This window comes from Muscardinus avellanarius, assembly GCF_963383645.1.
Source record: "Muscardinus avellanarius genome assembly, chromosome: 1".
NCBI classification, from domain to species: domain Eukaryota; kingdom Metazoa; phylum Chordata; class Mammalia; order Rodentia; family Gliridae; genus Muscardinus; species Muscardinus avellanarius.
Genome location: NC_137786.1, coordinates 66,268,336 through 66,287,914, shown reverse-complemented (window position 1 = coordinate 66,287,914; position 19,579 = coordinate 66,268,336). Strand labels below are relative to the sequence as shown.

General features: G+C 37.2%; 1 protein-coding gene across 1 annotated transcript in view; it reads left to right on the top strand.

The window, feature by feature from the left end:
- The window catches only part of HOMER1 (homer scaffold protein 1), a gene marked incomplete at both ends in the record, with an annotated part of 143,597 nt that overhangs the window by 39,509 nt on the left and 84,509 nt on the right, over positions 1-19,579 (top strand). The window contains 3 exons of the mRNA XM_080705961.1: positions 6,870-7,026; positions 13,906-14,037; positions 17,663-17,755. Coding sequence (XP_080562087.1) covers positions 6,870-7,026; positions 13,906-14,037; positions 17,663-17,755 — 382 coding nt within the window. The remainder of the gene's footprint in view (positions 1-6,869; positions 7,027-13,905; positions 14,038-17,662; positions 17,756-19,579) is intronic.

Here is a 19,579-nt window from a genome sequence, read left to right as displayed (position 1 = left end):
TTTATTCCTTATTACACAGATGACTGTGGCCTAAATGTAGTAATTCTCTATGAATAAGACTTATTTTTAAATAAAATTTTAATTTTACTACCTTTTTTCCCTCAGTTATCTTATACTTAATTATATTATACAATCTTTCAATCTTCTGCATTCATGCTAAGTTTTAGAATCTGTCATTGTATATAGTGCCTTTATAGGACACTTCCCCAAGATAAAGACCTTCAGAATTATTCTTATATTTTCTAGAATTTTTTAATTCTTTAAGTTTTCTAATAGGAAAATACTCCAGTAATCTTTCTTGTATAAGTACAGTAGTTTGAACTATTTATTTATTTATTTATTTTGTGGGTCTGGGGATGGAACCCAGGGGCATTCGACCTTCGAGCTACACCCCCTGCCCTATTTTTATTCTTTATTTTGAAACCGGGTCTCACTGAGTTGCAGAGGACTCACTAAGAAGCTGAGGCTGTCCGTGAACTGCGATCTTCCGGTCTCAGCCTCCCGAATGCTGGGATTACAAGCATGCGCCACCACGCCCGGCTAGTTTGAACTGTTACAGATGTGTAAGAAATTATCAAGTAAATGATTCTCTAGTACTAAAATGTGTATGTTTAGTTTTCCTCTAAGTTAATCCATTTCATGCTGGATCTATTTGCTTTTACATTTAAGCTTAATGTCCAACTTCTTAGAAGAACTGAATGCTCTTAACACATTAATATTTAAGAAATAATACTGTAGTCACAATAAAGACATCACTTTTGAACTGCTATATATTTTCTAGTGATATTACTGATATAGTTAGAAATACTGTATTAGTTAGCTTTCTCGTTGCTACAAGTAAATTAACTGACAAGAACAACTTAGAAGAGAAAAAAAATTTACTTTGGCTTATGGTTTCAGAAATTCAGTCCATAGTTTGCCAGCTCCAAGGCAGACATATCGTGGCAGCAGGGCATGGTGGGAGACCGATGCTCACCTCATGGCTGTGGGAGGAAGAGAGGAAGAGAGGAGGAAGGCAGGGACACGTACAGGCCTCAAGGCCATGCCCACCTCGGAACTTGCTGCTCGGGGGTCACGCTTCCAACGCATAAACTTTGGGAGGACGTTTCAGAGTCAAACCTTAACAAATACCAAGACCAATTTTCAGTGAGATAATATTTACTCTGAAATTTGTTCTTTGAGTCTCATATTGTGGTTACAAATATAAGTTCTTTTAGATGTTAATGTGTTACGTGAAAAAAGAGTTCTAAGGTCAAATAATTTCTCATATGTGGGATTATTTTGGGTTAAGTGTTTATTGTGCATATCTTCTTAAAGCCCTTAATATTCTAATGTGCATTATCAATATTTTAGAATAGTATATACCACAGTGTTTGCAAAACTTATTTAAACATGAAACACTTTTTTTTTTATATTTTTTTCCTTCGAACACAATACGAGGAACCACTGATATTTGATCCAATTAGTAGTTGCATGGATTCTTGTGAAGGAAGTGTGTCTCTAACCTTAATTTATGAATTCCACCCAGTTTATTTAAAGAATTAGTAACCTTAATACTTGGACATCTAGGACAATTTCAAATGCATTTCAGGGCTTTTTTTTTTTTAAGAGAATAAGAACCATATTATTTTGGGTGTACTTTTGTCTACTATTTCTTCAGTTTTTGTCTAAATGAAATTATTGACATGAAAATTGTTGGAATATATCTTAAATAGACTGGTCAGGAGAGCTGGTGAATCCCCAGTATTTTCACTCCAGCCTGGTTTACTCTGCTGAGCTCTATAAACAAGTATTTGGAAGCTCCTGAACCTACACTGGCTTCTGAATTCAGTCTAAACTGAGCTCATCCTCATTCCTTCCAGGCCCTCAATTCCAGACTTTAATTTCTATATCCCTCCTGTGTATGGCCCTGTCATCTTCTTAGTCACCCAAACTAGAAACCCAGGAGACAGATTCCTCTTACGTCTCCTATATCAGGATTTCTCAACACTGGGGTAACTGACATTTGGGGTTGGGTAATTCTTTGCTGTGGGGTGCTGCCCTGTACTTTGTAGATGTTCCATAACATGTATGGCTGCTGTCTTCTAGATGCCCAAACAACCCATGTCTCCAGTGTGAAATGTCCCTGAGGGACAGCTTGTCCCAGGTTAAGAACCAGTTTTCTATATACAATCTGTTACTTAATCTTACTTATGTTACTTCCTAAATTTACCTTTAATTCTTTTGTGTGTGTGTGTGGGGGGGGGTTGGGGATGGAACACAGGAGCATCAGATCTCCGAGTTAACGCCTACCCTATTTTTTATTCTTTATTTTGAAACAAGATCTCACTAAGTTGCAGAGGGCCTCACTAAGTAGCTGAGGCTGTCTGCGAACCACGATCCTCCAGTCTCAGCCTCCCAAATGCTGCGATTACAAGCGTGCGCTGCCACTCCCGGCTCTTTAATTCTTTCTTATGCCTTCATTCTACTCCCTAATGTCCCGTCCTGTTTATACTTTAATACTTGGGATTCTTTAATAAGGTTCTGCTTCGTCTCCCTATCTTCATTATTGTTTCTCTCCAACCCACCTCCTTCATTTGCTGCCACATTTATCTTTCTAAAATGCAAAATTATTTTCTGTTTATTATTTCACTTCCAGTGCCTCACAAGTGGCTTATTTTATTTCTTCATTCTAACCTCATTCTTCAAAGACATTTCTACTTACTAAATTAGTTCCTTTTACACACAACAATACACTGGGCCATTTTCCCACTGTGAAATATTTGTTTCAGACTTTCCCTAGGCATCACTTTCTCCATCATAGCCCTCAATCACTTTTTAATTTTTTTGAGAATCTATCATGGTAGACAGTATTTTACTTTTACTCTGTCTTTCCAACATGAACTTTTCAAGATTTAGTCAGCATTCTCACTGCTGTGACCTAAACACCTGACTCACAAAACTTAGATGAAGAAGAATTTTATTTGCTCATACTTCTGGAGATTTCAGTTCATGTCAGAATGATTCCTTGGAAGCAGCAGCTGCAGGTCTTCAGGGCATCATGGCAGGGAGCAGAGAAAGAAGATGAGAGCTTGTTGTCAGCTCATGGTGGCAGGGTCTAGAGAGAAGGGAGAAGGAGAGAGAAAGGGAGGGGAGGGGAGAGGAGGAGAAGGGAGAGGAGGGGAAGGGAGAGGAAAGGAGAGGAGAGGAGAGGAGAGGAGAGGAGAGGAGAGGAGAGGAGAGGAGAAGAGGAGGAGAAAGGAAGCTGTAGTGGCCCAACTAGAAAAAACATCCCTAGCCACAGGGACCCTTTCCCAGCAACCAAGTCCCACCTTTAAACTTGGCTATATGGCTTAACATATGAGTTTTGGGTATTATTTTAAATTCAAACTATAATAAAAATCTTATTTTTTTTTAACATATCTGTCTTCTCTTACCAGATTGAAAGTTTCAAGGGCAGGGACCATCTCCATCTCAGTTCTTTTTCTTTTTCTTTTTTTCTTTGCAGTTCTGGGAATTGAACTTAGGGCCTAGTACATGCTAGGCACATGCTCTGTCACTCTGCTGTATCCTTAGTCTCCATACCAGTTTTTGGCATATAATGGTCAATAAAATTTGAATCATTTACTAGTATGCTCTGCCAGATGTAGTAGCATACTAATTAATTCTAGGAATTTTGTTCTTTGTATTAGTAGTGAAAATTATTCATTCTCCTTTATCATCTAAACTTTGATAGGTTAGTTTTTGACCACAGAAATAATGAAAATTATAATTTTTATTAAGAAACAAGCCATTCAGAAGAGAATTAAAGAAAACTAGGTAGTTATTAAATGCAGATATCATTTACTTATAACTAGTTAAAATATTTTTGTTCTGAAAGAATTTAAATAATGTGGACTAATTAGCTGAACATTGTGGCACACACCTATAATCCCAGTACTTGGGAAGCTGAGACAGAAGGATCCCAGGTATTAAGGCCAGCCTTAGCAACTTAGCAAGACTATTCCAAAATTAAAAACGTATAAAGGGCTGGGAGGTAGAATGCCCCTAAGTTCAACCTCCAGTATCAAAAAGAAAAGAAAAAATATATATGGCCCAATTAAATTGGGTGAGTTATTGTGTAGCATCTACTGGACTTAAAATATTGCATTTCCCTTAGAATTTTATAAGCTTACAGAAAGCAATATCATTATTTTAATAACTAATCTAGTTTGTGTGTGTGTGGGGGGGATATACTTGGGATTGAACCCAGGGATGTTCAATCACAGTTCCATAGCCCCAGTCCTTTTTTCATTTTTCATTTTGAAACCAGGTCTCACTAAGTTACTATGTACTGGCCTTGAACTTGTGGTCCTCCTGTCTCAGCCTATGAAGTTCTGGGATTATCAGCATGCACCAACATGCCTAGCGCTAATGGTAATTTAGTTTTTTAGAAAGTATCTTTAGAACACATTCCTATAGTCACCAGCCTGCACTCTTTAGAAATTTAACCCCCTCCTCCAATGAAATGAAAACCCAAAACCTATCAAGTCAGTAAAGAATTGGTGTCTACGTCCCTTCTTTGTATGTTTTAATAGAGTATATGTGATCAGATTCCCTGAGTTGGAATAGCCACAGTTAGTCTGAGCAACTATACTTTTACCTGGAACATTAATTAAAAGGTAAAAAAAAAAAAAAAGGAAAAATATCAGGATTGTAGGGCTTTGGGAAGGTAACACAAGTTGTAGAACCAGCCTCACAGTGAGACAGGTATTGAAGATGGGGAAAGAGGGGATGAGTAAGACGATCCAATTGAAGATTCTTCATCCTGGCACAAAGCTTTACCAGATTGTTAATTATTTGTTAAATGAATCCAAACATAATGACAGTTAAACAAGGAGTGAGGACTTTCTGCTTCAGGTCTTAGAATGGCACAAAATGTATCACTTTCAGAATAAAATTTTTTAATAGGAAAGCTGTATTGGAAGTTTTCAGAAACAAAACTGGGAAAGAGTCAGGATACTACAAGGAAAACACTTCCTTTTACACCATTGGTGCTAAGGTAGACCTCGGAGACATGGGATGCCAGCCCATCATTATTAACCATTTGCCAAGGACCCAGAATTGGCCATGACTATTTTTTTCTGAATTCTGTCATCTATGCTCTTCTTTCCTTCAAATTTAATATTTTTTAAATCTTTAAAGTAAAAAATTTTGAATTTACTTATTTGCTGTATTGGGAATCAACCCCGGGGGATCTCTAACATTTAAATCTTTAAAATAAAAAATTTTGAATTTACTTATTGCTGTATTGAGAATCAACCCTGGGGGATCTCTACCATTGAGCTACATCCCTAGACTTTTTATATTTTATTTTGAGACAGGATCTCTCGAAATTACCCCGGCTGGCCTAGAACTTGTGATCCTCCTGCTTCAACCTCCGGAGTTGCTGAGATTAGAAGTTGTGCACCACAGCACTCAATCCATTCCTTTAATTTTACACATTAAGTGTTGCCAGTTAAAATTCTCTTCAGGTTCTTGAACTGCTTCAGAAAAGAATGGTGTGTAGTGAAATGAAAGAGGAGACTTATTTGGACTGGGGAAAAAAGACATCAAGTGTCTTTGACAAATGCTGTTTCTAAAAGAGTTTTTACTCATGACTTGGAAAATTTTGCATTATAATGGATCGTTTACATATAGATTATATTATGTTTGTTTTATACTTTGACAAATTTTGTATATTTTGAGTATATATTTTATGAGTTTTGGATCTTTAAATTTTGAATTTGAAAATTTCAAGGCTGTATTTGATATATATATGTATATATATATATGAAAACTATATTTTTGGTTTTGAGCAACCTTGTTTTTTATATACTTTTCAATATAGTACATAAATATATAGTATATTGAATGTAAATTTTCTTCAGTTATTTACCTAATATGAGAATGACATAGTTTTCAAATGAATAAAAACTATTAGCCTTGTAAGGATCAAATAAAAGATACTAGGCTAGGCATGGTGGTGTAGTGCACGATTACTACTGGGGATTGAACCCAAGGGTATTCTACCACTGAGCTACATCACAGTCCCTTTTACTTTTTATAATTTTCAAATAATATCTTACTGAGTAGGCAAAGCCAATGTTGAGTTTATAATCTTCCTCTCTCAGCCTCCCAAGTATTGAGATTATAGGTTGCGCCACTGCCCCCGGTTGGGGTCATTTATGTATGGTTTTATTTATGCATTGTTTTATGTATGTTTTGTTTACAGACACATTTTCAAATATGTATTGTTACTGCTTTAGCACTGAACTCATAATCAGCATCGCTATAACTCACACCAGAGTGAAGCTTATCTAACACACACGTATTTTTCTTAAGGCATATCACAACCTTCTTGTACCTAGGAACAGACAACACTTAGGAATACTTTAGCAATATGCCAGGGACACACTTTAAACAGTGATAGCACCAATAGTAAACACAAAAATGCAGAAAATGTGATGTTAAATAGACTGCAAAAAGGATACTTGTTTTAAATAGTATGAGTACTGAAACAAGAATGTCAGGTATCATCCTATTCAACTTCAAATGGAAATGTGCATAGATTTTTCTCTTGCTCACTGAACATGTGCAAAGACTAAGAAAATGCCACAAGTCTTAGTTTTAGAGTTACAGATACATTTTAGTGAGTAAGTAAATTCATGTGTACAGAATTTGGGAATAAGCAGGATGGGTTAAAATTGTTTTAAAGAAGCTATAATTGAACACTTAGAAATATTCACATTTGAAAGAAAATTGCTTTTATTTGGGGTATGTGGATGCTGTCCGTACAGTTTTCATGTCCTCTTGTCCAGTGGCATCAAACTGGCTGCTTTCAGTTTGTCATTTTCTTTTCTGCCCTGCAGGGAGCAACCTATCTTCAGCACTCGAGCTCATGTCTTCCAGATTGACCCAAACACAAAGAAGAATTGGGTACCCACCAGCAAGCATGCAGTTACTGTGTCTTATTTTTACGACAGCACAAGAAATGTGTATAGGATAATCAGTTTAGATGGCTCAAAGGTAGGTAGTATTTGCCTTAAATAAACTGTTTTGACTTATCTTGATTATAATATTTTCTTTTTATTATTTTTATTATTTTAATTTTTGCAGTACTGGGGATTGAACCCAGGAGCATTCTACCTCTGAGCCACACCGGCCTAAGTTTTATTCTTTATTTTGAAACAGAGTCTCACTAAGTTGCTCAGGGCTTCACTAAGTAGTTGAGGCTGGCTGAAAATCTGTGAACCTCCTGTTTCAGCCTCCCAACTGCTGGGATTACAAGCATGCGCTACCACGTCTGGTTCTTCTTTTTAATTTTCAAAACTCTGTGTGTGTGTGTGTGTGTGTGTGTGTGTGTGTGTGTGTGTGTGTGTGTGTGTTACTAGGGATTGAACCTAGAGACATTCTACCTCCTAGCTATACCCTCAGCCTTATTTTATCCTTTATTTTGAAACGGAGTCTTGCTAAATTGCTGAGACTGTCCTTGAACCAGCAATTCTCCTGTCTTGGCCTCCTAAGAACTGGGATTACAGGTGTGGGCCTGGCTGAATTTGTAAAACTTTAAAAACTATTACTGTTCATTCTTAGGTTAGCACTACTTTTTGTCCACCAAATTTCTTGGATCAACCACCTTATTAAATTGAGTCATATACCAAAAATAGTCTATACATTTGAGATGATTCAGTTTTTTCAATATTCATTACATGTCTCTCACGTGTCAGGCAGGCACTATGCTAGGTAGTAGGAATATAGTTGTGAACACAATGGCCATGATCTAGAATCCTAGAAGCTAGAATTATTTTCGGATATCGTCAGCTTTGTGTTACTATAGCAAAATACTGGCACAAGCTAATTATGGAGAGATTTTGGAGGCTGAAAGTCCAAACAACATATTACAAGTTTGATGAGTGCTGCTGCTTGCTTTTAGCACTGCATGTGGATGGGGATGGTAGGAGTGCATAGGAAAGCAATCGATTACATCTTGGATCAGGAGCAGAGAGGGATGACAGGGGCCAGGCCAGCTCCTTTTAAGAATAGCCCTTTGGCCAGGCGTGGTGGCTCACGCTTGGAATCCCCGTGCTTGGGAGGCGGAGACAGGAGGATCGCGTTGGTTCGAAGCCAGCCCCTCTGGCTTAAAAGACCCTGTTTCCAAAATTAATAAAGTATAAAATAGGTCTGGAAGTGTAGCCCAGAGGTAGAAGGGCTTCCAGGAACCCCAGTACTACCAAAAAAAAAAAAAAAAAAAAGAATAGCCCTTTTATGAACTCGGAGTCTCACGAAGAACTACCTCCCCAAAGCATGCCTCCAGTGACCTAAATACCTTCCCCTTGGCCCCACCCTTGAAGGTTCTACAGTGCTTCCCTCCAATCATCTGAATCTTTGTGAGAAAACAATTAAACCACAGCCAAAACATAGCAACTTCTGTAGGATAGTAGGCAGTTCTTTTTTTTTTTTTCTTCTTGGTATTGAGGATGGAACCCAGGGGCATTCTACCTCTGGGCTATACCCCCAGTTTATTTTTAGTCTTTTTATACGGGTCTCACAGAGTTGTGAAGGGCCTCCCTAAGTAGCTGAGGCTGTCCACCCCAAAAGCTGGGATTACAAGCGTGCACCACCACGCCCAGCTGGCAGTTCTTAATCACTAAATCATATGAAGTCTTCATGTCACTTCTGCAGCTGACAGTTCTTATCTCAAGAGAATTGTAAGGACAGAAACCCCAAGGTTTTATTTTTAGGAGAGAGAGTATCATTTAAGAGCAAGGAATGCCTGGGCTTAGCTCTCAGCTCCGCCAATCACTGAGTGTTTTGACTTTGAACAAATTACCTCTTAAGCCTCATTGTTCTCATGTCTGTACTGGTAGTTTTAAGGATTAAATAAGTTAATCTCTGCAAAGCAATTAGTGCCTGGTCTGTATTAGACTCTTCAAAAGGGAAGAAAATTCATTTTAGTGTAAATGCTTAGATAAAGAAATCCCAAGCCTGGCGTGGTGGCACACCCTTGTAATCCCAGTACTTGGGAGGCTGAGACAGGAAGAGCACAGGTTCACCACCAGCCTCAGCAACTTGTGAGGTTCTCTGTAATTTAGTGAGACCCTGTTTCAAAATAAAGAGTAAAATAGGGTTGAGGGTGTAGCTCTGAGGTAGAATGCCCTTGGGTTTCATTCCCAGTACCACAAGAAAAAAAGAAAGAAGAAAGAGCAAGAAGGAAAAGAAAAGAAAGAAAGAAAACAAAATTCCACACAGCATATTCTGGATATAGTATGCAGAAAGATGGGGTTTCCATCCTTCTTCCGACCTTCAAGAAGCCATGAGGCCTTTCCAGTCCCCAGAGTATAAGCTATAGTATAGGAGTTAAAAGAACAGATTCTAGAGCCAAACTATTTCATTTGAATTTTTGTTTTACTTACTAGACATGTGACCTCAAGGAAGCTATTTAACTTCTTTGTGCCTCATTTTTACTATCTGCGAAAAGGAACTATCAGTTTTCCCATTTGTAAAAGGGAATTAATACAACTACCTATATTATTATACCATAGCATTCTTATGAAGAGTAAATAAATTTAGGCAAAATCAACAATAGCATATAGTAACCACCCTACTAATACTTGCTATTATTGTTATTACTAGTGTGTGTGTGTGTGTGTGTGTGTGTGCGTGTGTGTGTGTGTGTGTGTGTGTGTGTGTGTGTGTGTATTTTTGTGGTGCTGCATATTGAACCCAGGGGTATTTTACCTCTGAAAACAGGGTCTCACTAAGTTGCGGAGCGTCACTAAGTAGCTGAGGCTGGCTGCAAACCTGAATCCTCCTATCTTAGCCTCCTAAGTACTGGAATTCCAAGCGTGCGCCACCACAACCGGCCTGTTATTACCAATATTATTAGACTCTTAATTACATGCTGCCTTGTAGGTTTGGGGGAATAAAAGACAATTTAATTTATTGCCAAGCTTCTAGTCGGATTTTTCAGTGTGCTCATTCTTTATCTTTTTGACTAGATTATAGGACCTTAGAGGGTATTTTGTACTTTATTTCTTGTAAATAAATGTGTAACATGTATGTACCAGAATAATCTCTCCCCCCCCCCTTTTTTTTGCTTGGAGGATTTAAAGGACTTGAGAAACAATAATTAATTTTTGTTCATTGTTATTTAATGAAGAGTAATTTTTCAAACTTTGTAACTGGCTTATTGAAATGCAACAGATATTAAATATCTCTGGCAGATATTAACTATTATTATCTCAGGGTTTAGAGTGTTAATTTCTTTTTTTTCTGACTCAAACCTAATCTGTAATCTGTTTTGTCTCTTGACCCAAATCACAGATAAAATGTCATTTTATTAGATCAGCAGTATACAAAAGTAAAGGTGAGGTAATATAGTTAATGACCAGTATTGGGAATGGCCTAGGAAGATTGAGAAAGCTCTGACTAATATATTTCAAAAATTGGTGAAAGGACTTGGTTTCTGCCCCAAAAAAAGCAGCAACTATTCCAATGTAAATTAACCCAGCTAAAGGTAATTAGCAAGTCTATAGGAGAGGGGAACTAGGACTTCCTCATCCTCATTCTAAAGACAGGTTTACATAATAATTGGATAATCTAGCTTGGATGGGAGGAGGGGTCAACCTTCCTGAAAGGAGACACCTTGCCAGGGAAGAATCTTACAGGGCCGGTTACAACATCAGAATTATGTAAACAACATAGAGGTCCTGAGTATAAAAGGTCTGGTCCACGTGTTTATCTTTGGTGAGGCATTCACTCAAACCCCACCTCCCCCATGCCATTTCTATCTTTTTAATAAACTTCTTAAAATCTTCAACAAGAGTCCGGGATAATGTGTATTTATCCTTAGCTCAGGACAAGAACCCACAGTTTTTCTGTTTTTCTGTTTTTGTGGTTTGTTTTGGGGGGAATTTAACTTCTCCCCAAACCATAACAGTTCATGTCTAGGAAAAGACCTATATGGAAGATTTTGTTTTGTTTTGTTTTTTGTGTTATTGGGGATAGAACCCAGAGGCATTCTACCTCTGAGCTACATTCCTAACTTTAGTTTTTATTCTTTATTTTGAAACAGGGTCTCATTGAGTTGCAAAAGACCTAGCTAAATAGCTGAGGCTGGCCTTGAACCTTGATCCTCCTGTCTCAGCCTCCTGAATGCTGAGTTTACAAGCCTGCACCACCACTCCCAACTTGGAAGTTTTTAAATAGATTTCAGTTGATAACTTTCACCATATTAAAATACTTTAGTTATTCTCAAGAAAGGAAATTTTTTCTTGATAACTTTTTTTTTTTGGTGATATTGGAGATTGAGAGCATCCTATCCTTGAGCACCCCCCCCCCAAGCCCACTCTACTTTTCATTTTGAAACAGGGTCTTACCAAGTTTCTGAGACTGGTATGGACTATGCAATGCTCCTGTCTAAGCCTCCCAAGTATTGGGATTGTAAGCATGGGCCACCACACCTGGCTATAGAACTCTTGTGAAAAGTTATTGTATTGTTTCTTTCAGCCAGATCTATCTTCCATAGTAAAGTTATATTTTCTACCATATTTTCCATTTTCTAGTTACTTTTCTAAAAGGATACCGTTAACTCTAGCAGTTCATAGGAGTAGTTGTTTCTTGGTAAGCAGTAGTGTTTATTTGACTCAGATAAATGAGTATTTTTCTTTTTCCTACCTCCACTTCTTTTTCTGCACTTTCTGATTGAGTTAGAAAACCTATAGGTACCCCAGGGTAGAAAATGTTTATTTGTTCTCACTAAGAGCTGAAATGCATGTGTGAAGTTGCTTTAAGGTTTTCTGATCATGCTGCAGAAACATTAGCGTGGCCGGGAGCCAGGATCTGGGCACCACAGGGTCTGTAATGACACAGCGTTCTATCACCTGGCCTTAAAAGGACAAGAACTGCAGGTTGAGAGTCATGTTTATTTTAAAGCACTAAAAACTTTTTTAAAGGATCCATAGTAATGTTTCATGTACAGAATCTAAGAAGTAAAGTTTTGCATGTAGGGTTATCTACGGTTGTAAAGATTTTCCTTAGTAATTAAAGAACAAGTAATACAGAGGCAAGTTAAGGGTCAGAGATTGAAATGGGATTCTTTACTAAAGTAGAAAGAAATTAATTTGAGATAGTTAAAACAAGAATGAGTGACCAGCAACATACTGGTCAGTATTTTTAGATGCTTGTGTAACCTGTTTCCAGCCCACTCTTTGTGTAAAAATATCCTTATCTCTTTGAAAACACTCAAGTCCCAGCTCAAATGTTCTTCATAGAACACTGAGGGCTCTAAACATAAAGCAGTGCCTGCCTGTCTTTCTCTGCCTGCCTTCCACTCTGTCACATCCTGGCTTCACTGGACTTCGTTTCTGGTTATAGTATCAGCTATTTATTTACTTGTATTGGCAGACTGCGCTTATAGAATGAATCCATTATTACATTGCTTCTCAGCCTGCGTTCTGGTGCACACCTGTCATCCCAGCACTGGGAGGCTGAGACGGGAGGACCCCAGGTTCGCAGCCAGCCTCAGCTACTTAGTGAGGCCCTCTGCAACTTAGTGAGACCCTGTTTCAAAGTAAAAAATAAAAATAGGGCTGGGGGTGTAGCTCAGAGGCAGAATGCCCGTGGGTCACCAAAAAACAGACAAATACTGCCTCTTATTGTTAAATCTCAAATTTCTATAATTGTGTTTGACATGTAATTGGTACTCAATAAAAATGTTAAATAAATGAATTATCCTTTACCATTTTTTTCATTTCTTTCATCTGATGACAGCTCTGTAGGGTAGGGTAATTATTAGCCATATTTTACATCTCTAAAACAATACTCAGGCAGAAGCCATTTTAAACTGAAGGGTAAATATTAATATATAAATTTTGCCCCCAAATAAGGGTTCTTTTATAATAATATATATATTAAATATATATATTTATATATATAATAATTATACTGTCTGTGAGATAAAGGGCCAATTTTTGTTATTCTCTCTTTTGTAATAGGGCAGTTGTCTATGTATTCAATATTATAACTTCACCAGTACCTGCATAACATAACCTATAAATATTTTACATTTATACCATTTTTATATGGCAAACAAATTTAGTTGTGTTCTGAAAATATTTTATTTTTATTCCACTTAATAGCTCACCAGCAGACGCTTATGGATTTGAAAACATATATCGTTTTATTCTTATCAGAATCGTTTAATCTTAATTATAGAGGTTATTAACCACCCAATAAGTTGCTGAGGTTCTTGCTAAATTACTGAGGCTGATCTTGAACCTTCAGTCTTCTGCCTCAGCCTCCCAATTACTGGGGTTACAGGTGTGTACCACTACATCTGGCTTCTATGACTATGTTTACATATTTAACATTGTGGTTTATTAGCAATTCTAAATTTTTTATATATATGATACTTAGGATTGGACCCAAATATATTCTACCTTTGAGCTACATACCCAACCCTATTTTACTTTTTTTTTTCTTTTGGTGGTACTGGGGTTCCTGGGAACCCTTCTTCCTCTGGGCTACACTCCCAGACCCATTTTATATATTTTTTTAATTTGGAAACAGGGTTTCTTAAGCCAGCACGGCTGGCTTTGAACCTGAGCGATCCTCCTGTCTCCGCCTCCCAAGCGCGGGGATTACAAGTGTGCGCCACCACGCCCGGCTCCTATTTTACTTGTTAGTTTGAAACAGGGTCTCACTGAGTTATGGAAGACTTCAGTAAATTGCTGAAGCTGGCTATGAACCTGTGATCCTTCTGTCTCAACTTCTCAAATACTGGGATTACAGGCATGCACCACCATGCCCGGCTCAGTGCCAAATTTTATATAACAAAATGGTCCTGTGTTTAAATGCCTATTTGCTAATTTTTAGCTGGTTACTCAGACTTGTTTTATTTTTCAGGCAATAATAAATAGCACCATCACTCCAAACATGACATTTACTAAAACATCTCAGAAGTTTGGCCAGTGGGCCGATAGCCGGGCAAACACTGTTTATGGACTGGGATTCTCTTCTGAGCATCATCTTTCAAAAGTAAGTTAAATCGTAAGATCTGAGTGAAAGTCTTCATCTTCAGCTTATATGTCTTAAATACGTAGTAGCAAATGGAGAGTATAAAATACGGGAGAACTACTGTAGTGACTTCAGAGCAAAGATCACAAGATCATTGAATCTTTTGTCACTTGTGTAATTTATTATACACATTAAAAACAACCACCATTCATGGAGAAGGACTTTGTGGTTAGTTGTCTGGGTGATAGGAAATAAAATGTGGAGATAAGTAAGCACTTGAAAAGGGATTTTGCTTTGAGACTACTGCTCTTAGTTGGGGATCATCTGCAAGATAGAGTGAACACCAACCTCTTCTGAATTGTAAAAACTGCAGTTTATAGTGATATGTATATATAAATTTCAACATTTTTATATGAGTGCAGGCACATAGATATGTTTGTGTTTAGGGAAAATCGTGCTTTATCTGAGTAGGGATTACTCTGAATTTTGGTGCAGTGCAGAGAGAGATCCAAAGACACCATGAGGAATTCTTGGGTAAAACTAAATGAATTATTGTGTCCAGAAAGGTCAATAAATGTGGAGTGTCACCAGCCTAAATGCTAGAAATAAAATAATTGTCCTGGCCATATGCAAAAGTTGCGCATTGTTTATATTAGCAGCACCTTGAGTTGTGAATGTTACACAGAAGCATAAGTAAGGAAATTAAAGTATTCTGTTACCAAAAACACTTCTACATTTGAAACACATTTCATGAGATTGGGTATAGACATGATCTGATGGCTTGAGGGCTGAGATTATTCAAGTTCAGGCTAATCAGATTCTGGGAGATAGACACTTTCCATATTTATGTGAAACTTTAAGCTACTTATTACAGAAATAAATCAGATTCTTAAAAAGGAGTTATTTTTAAAAAATCTTGAACTTTTGTATTTATTGTCTTGAAGTTATAATTAGTTCAGTAGATGGAATAATCTACTTTATTTTTTATTATAGTTTTAAGCATTCCTTAGCACTGATGTTTTCAAGTGTTTTGTTATATTTTTGATATAAATTATTTTTGAAGTTTAATTTTAACACTTTTATTTTATTTTTTTATTTTTTTTTTGGTGGTACTGGGGGTGGAACCCAGGGGCTTTCCACCTCTGGGCTATACTCCCAGCCCTTTTTTAATATTTTATTTGGAAACAGGGTCTCACAAAGTTGCTGAGAGCCTCACTAAGTAGCTGAGGCTGGCTTTGAACCTGTGCAATCCTCCTGTCTCAGCCTCCCAAGCGCAGGGATTACAGGCATGCACCACCATGCCCGGCTAAATTTTAACACTTTTAAATTTTACTTTTGTGATTATAAATCATTCAAAGATGATTAAAACAAGTGTTATCTGATTTGGTTCTCTGACACATATCGTATTCTCTTAATATATTTTTTTAACTGATACACGTTTGAGTTTCAGATTCAAAGTATCTCAACATAAAAAGAACATGGCCATCCAGTTGAGCATTGATGTTTCATAAATAATCCCCTTGGAAAATCATGTTTATTTTACTACTTTTGCCATTACTTAGAACCTTAGAACTTTTCTTTTGGAATGGTCTATTAAAGCCTATAGCCAAAAAAGTAAAAGAGAGAGAGGTGTGGGCGAGAGAAGTACAAAATTACAAGTATATTCCATTTGCTCAATTTCTTGATTTGTAACACAGAACTAAGTAATGGGTTAATTTTTCAAATAAATGCAGCATGAAATGATGTTGAGGTCTCAGTAACTTTGACTTTAAATTCTTCATTCTATCTTTCAAGCTACTGAGCAACTAGCTACTCTCGTAAAGGAATAGTTTATTAAATTCTGTCAATCACCATTTCTTTTTATTTGAGATTTTTGCCTGGGAAGGGTTTTTATTTTTTAAGATTTTTTTTTGGTTTTTTACTCTTTAAAGTTAGCACATGAGCCGGGCAGGGTGGCACACGCCTGTAATCCCCGCGCTTGGGAGGCTGAGATAGGAGGATCGCACGGGTTCGAAGCCAGCCTCAGCTACTTAGTGAGGCTCTCAGCAACTTAGTGAGACCCTGTTTCCAAATAAAATATAAAAAAGGTCTGGGAGTATAGCCCGGAGGTAGAAAGCCTCTGAGTTCCACCCCCAGTACCACCAAGAAAATAAAAAATAAAAAATAAAGTTAGCATATGCTTTTATGCTTTTTACCAATTATTGCTAGTGGGAAACCCTTGTATTTTAAAGGTGGTTGAATATTGGGAAACAACCTTTAAACTCTTAGAGTTAAGTCTAATTTTTTTATTGTGTGGATTTGGCTCCAAGAGCTTAAAGGCAATCTCTTCAGAATATGTTGACCCAGAAATGACAATCAATATCCTGATCTATTTTCCAAGCTACCCTGAATATTAATTTTTGTGCTTTTCAAACTGTAGGGAACCCTAAGGAATTTTTAATCATTTACACAAATGAAGCAAACACATAACTATTACGGCTTCTTTTATTAACAATCCTGACTGAGTCAAAGCATCATAAGGGTTTGGAGAAGACTGGATGCAATTGTAGATAAGGCTTCACAAAACAAAGGAAAGCAGCATCATTGGAAGAAATATATTTTTTTCTAAGGTTGACTCATGTGAGCAAAATTCCAACTGCGCTTAGATTGTTAAGGGGCTTACTAAATTGTATTTGTTGCTATGGAAACTGAAGCCATTATGTTTTCTTCTGCTGAAAAACAAGGATATAAAAATTAGCCATAGCGTAAGTTTTTATGAAGTTGAGAAGGCTTTTAAACATGAAATATTGTGGAATGCTAAATTAACAGAAGAGAAATCATGTTCTCTACTTCAGATCACATAAAGAAAAGTTAATTACATTTTTGTTTTTCTTTCATTTCCACCAATGTGAGACTTTTTAGCTTTGTATTCAGATTTTTTTCATGTAAGAAGATATTCTGTTCAAGTAAAGAAGTATAGTAACGCAGATTCAGCTGTGTCTACCTCCCTATATGTGGATGTGACAAGTTTAAGATAAAGATGTAATGATGACACATAAACTACAGAGAATTTAAAAAACATAAACAACACAGCTTGTTCTATCTGATTTTAAAATCTGAAGTCCAACAGTTGAGTTATCTTATGCTTAGTCCTGAGTCACAAGGGTTATAGATTTTATAATAGTACCACTTTTTCCTTTAGTAAATTAAATTTGACCCTCCCCTATCTCTCAAAAGCCTTCCCCCACCCCAAACTTTCTTTCCCAGGATAGAATTGAAATCAGGGTGGCTTATTGGGGTTTGAAAAGATAACTATCATTTCATATTCTTATTCAGTCTTCTCAGTGACAAAACACAGTATAATCATGTTTACTAGTCTAGTAAATTACTCTGAACAACCTAGGAGATACTTAGATAAGCTAGCTGACACCAAATTTTTACTTCATTATATAGTGATATTTTCAAATGAAATTTGTCCAAGTACATTATACACAATGAATATTTACTTTTAGGCTTCTTTTCTATCATTTCGTATTATAAGCTATAATTTCTTTGTAGGCTTTGTTGCTTGTGTAAGAGTTATTCAAAAAATGAAAGACAAACTAAGGTAACAGGGCACTATGACTTAGTGTTATTTGGTTAATGTATATAGTGTTTATTCATTCAGTTTGCAGAAAAGTTTCAGGAATTTAAAGAAGCTGCTCGACTAGCAAAGGAGAAATCACAGGAGAAGATGGAACTTACTAGTACACCTTCCCAGGTAGGTATTCAGTTTCTATTTTCATTCATGAGCCTTGCTCATTTCAAAGGGTATATTTTATGCCAGAATTAAATTTGGGACACTAATAGCAAAAGTAATTTCCAAAGTGGACATAAAAATTTTAGTTTAAAGATTTTTTTCCTATATGTTAATATCTCTCTCTCTCTCTCTCTCTCTCTCTCTCTCTCTCTCTCTCTCCTCTCCTCTCCTCTCCTCTCCTCTCCTCTCCTCTCCTCTCCTCTCCTCTCCTCTCCTCTCCTCTCTCCTCTCTCCCTTCCCTCCTTTCCTCTCTTTCTCTGTCTCTTGGAGATTGAATTCAGGGATGTTTTTTTCTGAGCCACACCCCCAGCCTTTTTTTTTTCTGTGGTACTGGGAATGGAACCCAGGGGCATTCTACCTCTGAGCTACACCCCCAGCCCTATTTTTTATTCTTTACTTTGAAATAAGGTCTCATTGAGTTACAAAGGGCCTCACTAAGTAGCTGAGTCTGTCCACGAATCGTGATCCTCCTGTCTCAGCCTCCCAAATTCTGGGATTACAAGTGTACACCACCACACCTGGCTTATTTTTTATTTTGAAACAGAGTCTTATTTAAGTTGCTGAGAGCCTCACTCAGTTGCTGAGGCTGGCCTCAAACCTGGGACCCTCCAGTACCTTCCAAGTACTGGGAATATAGCTATGTGCCTATCACTAAACTATGTACCAATAATATTTTAAAAATTCAGTTTAGTAACTAGGCCTCAAATTATTAACCAGGCATGGTGGCACATGTCTGTAATTCTAGTACTTGGGAGGCTAAGACAGGATGATCACAGGTTCAAGGCCCACTTCAGCAACTTAGTGAGACCTTGTTTAAAAATAAGAAAACAAATCTGGGAATAGAGCTTGGAGGTAGAATGATTCTAGGTTCAATCTCCAGCACTACAAGTAACCTACCTCTGATTATTTAATGTATATAACAACTTATAAGTATACAAAGTTCATAGATAGACCTGTTTGTCTTCTGTGCTCTTTTAGGTGATGGTCAGGCAAATTGAGCCACAAAAAGGGCCACAGGAAAGCTTAGGAAAACAAAAAGTACTTGTATACTCACAGGTCCTAGAAATTGGGCATGGCTGTTCATGTGTGGCCACACGGGGCTCCTTTCGGTTGGTTGGGAGGCAGAAAGCAAGAGCAAGGGGAGGCCAGACTAGGGCCTTATTCAGGGATGTCCATGGGAAAGATGAATGGTCAGAGAGAGCAGTTAACATTGGCCACTTAAAATAATTTCAGGTAGTTCTTAGTTGCCTGGCACCTGGCCCTGGAATAGTTAAAGCAGAAGAATAGTATCTCCAACATGTGTAGACCAGCCAGAGGAAGCATGGCTCTGGACTGGCTAGTGTGCTATCACAGGCATGATCCCACTGGGCCCTTATCTCTAAGAACTAGCCAACTCTCAGAGATAAGGATGGTTTCTTCTTAGCCTGAAATGTATTTTTAAAATATCAGGACATCAGAAAATACAGAAAAATTTAAAAATGTGTAAATAGTATAGTTTGTTCTGATTTTTTCTTCTTCTGGTGCTATATTTTAAAGTGTATGTTCATCAGTTACAACATTTATGCTGAGCACCAAGGCACAAAGAATATAGATTTTAGAAAACTATCATTTTTTCATTAACAAACGACTTCTTTTGCCCATCACAATTTTTTAGTTGGAAGTTACATCTCCAAGTAAGGACTGGGAATATAAATCAGTAGTAGTGTGCCCTGCCAGCACCTACAAGGCCTTGGGTTTGAGCCCCCTTGTACCTTGCCTACAAATAAAAGATTTATACCTCCAAGT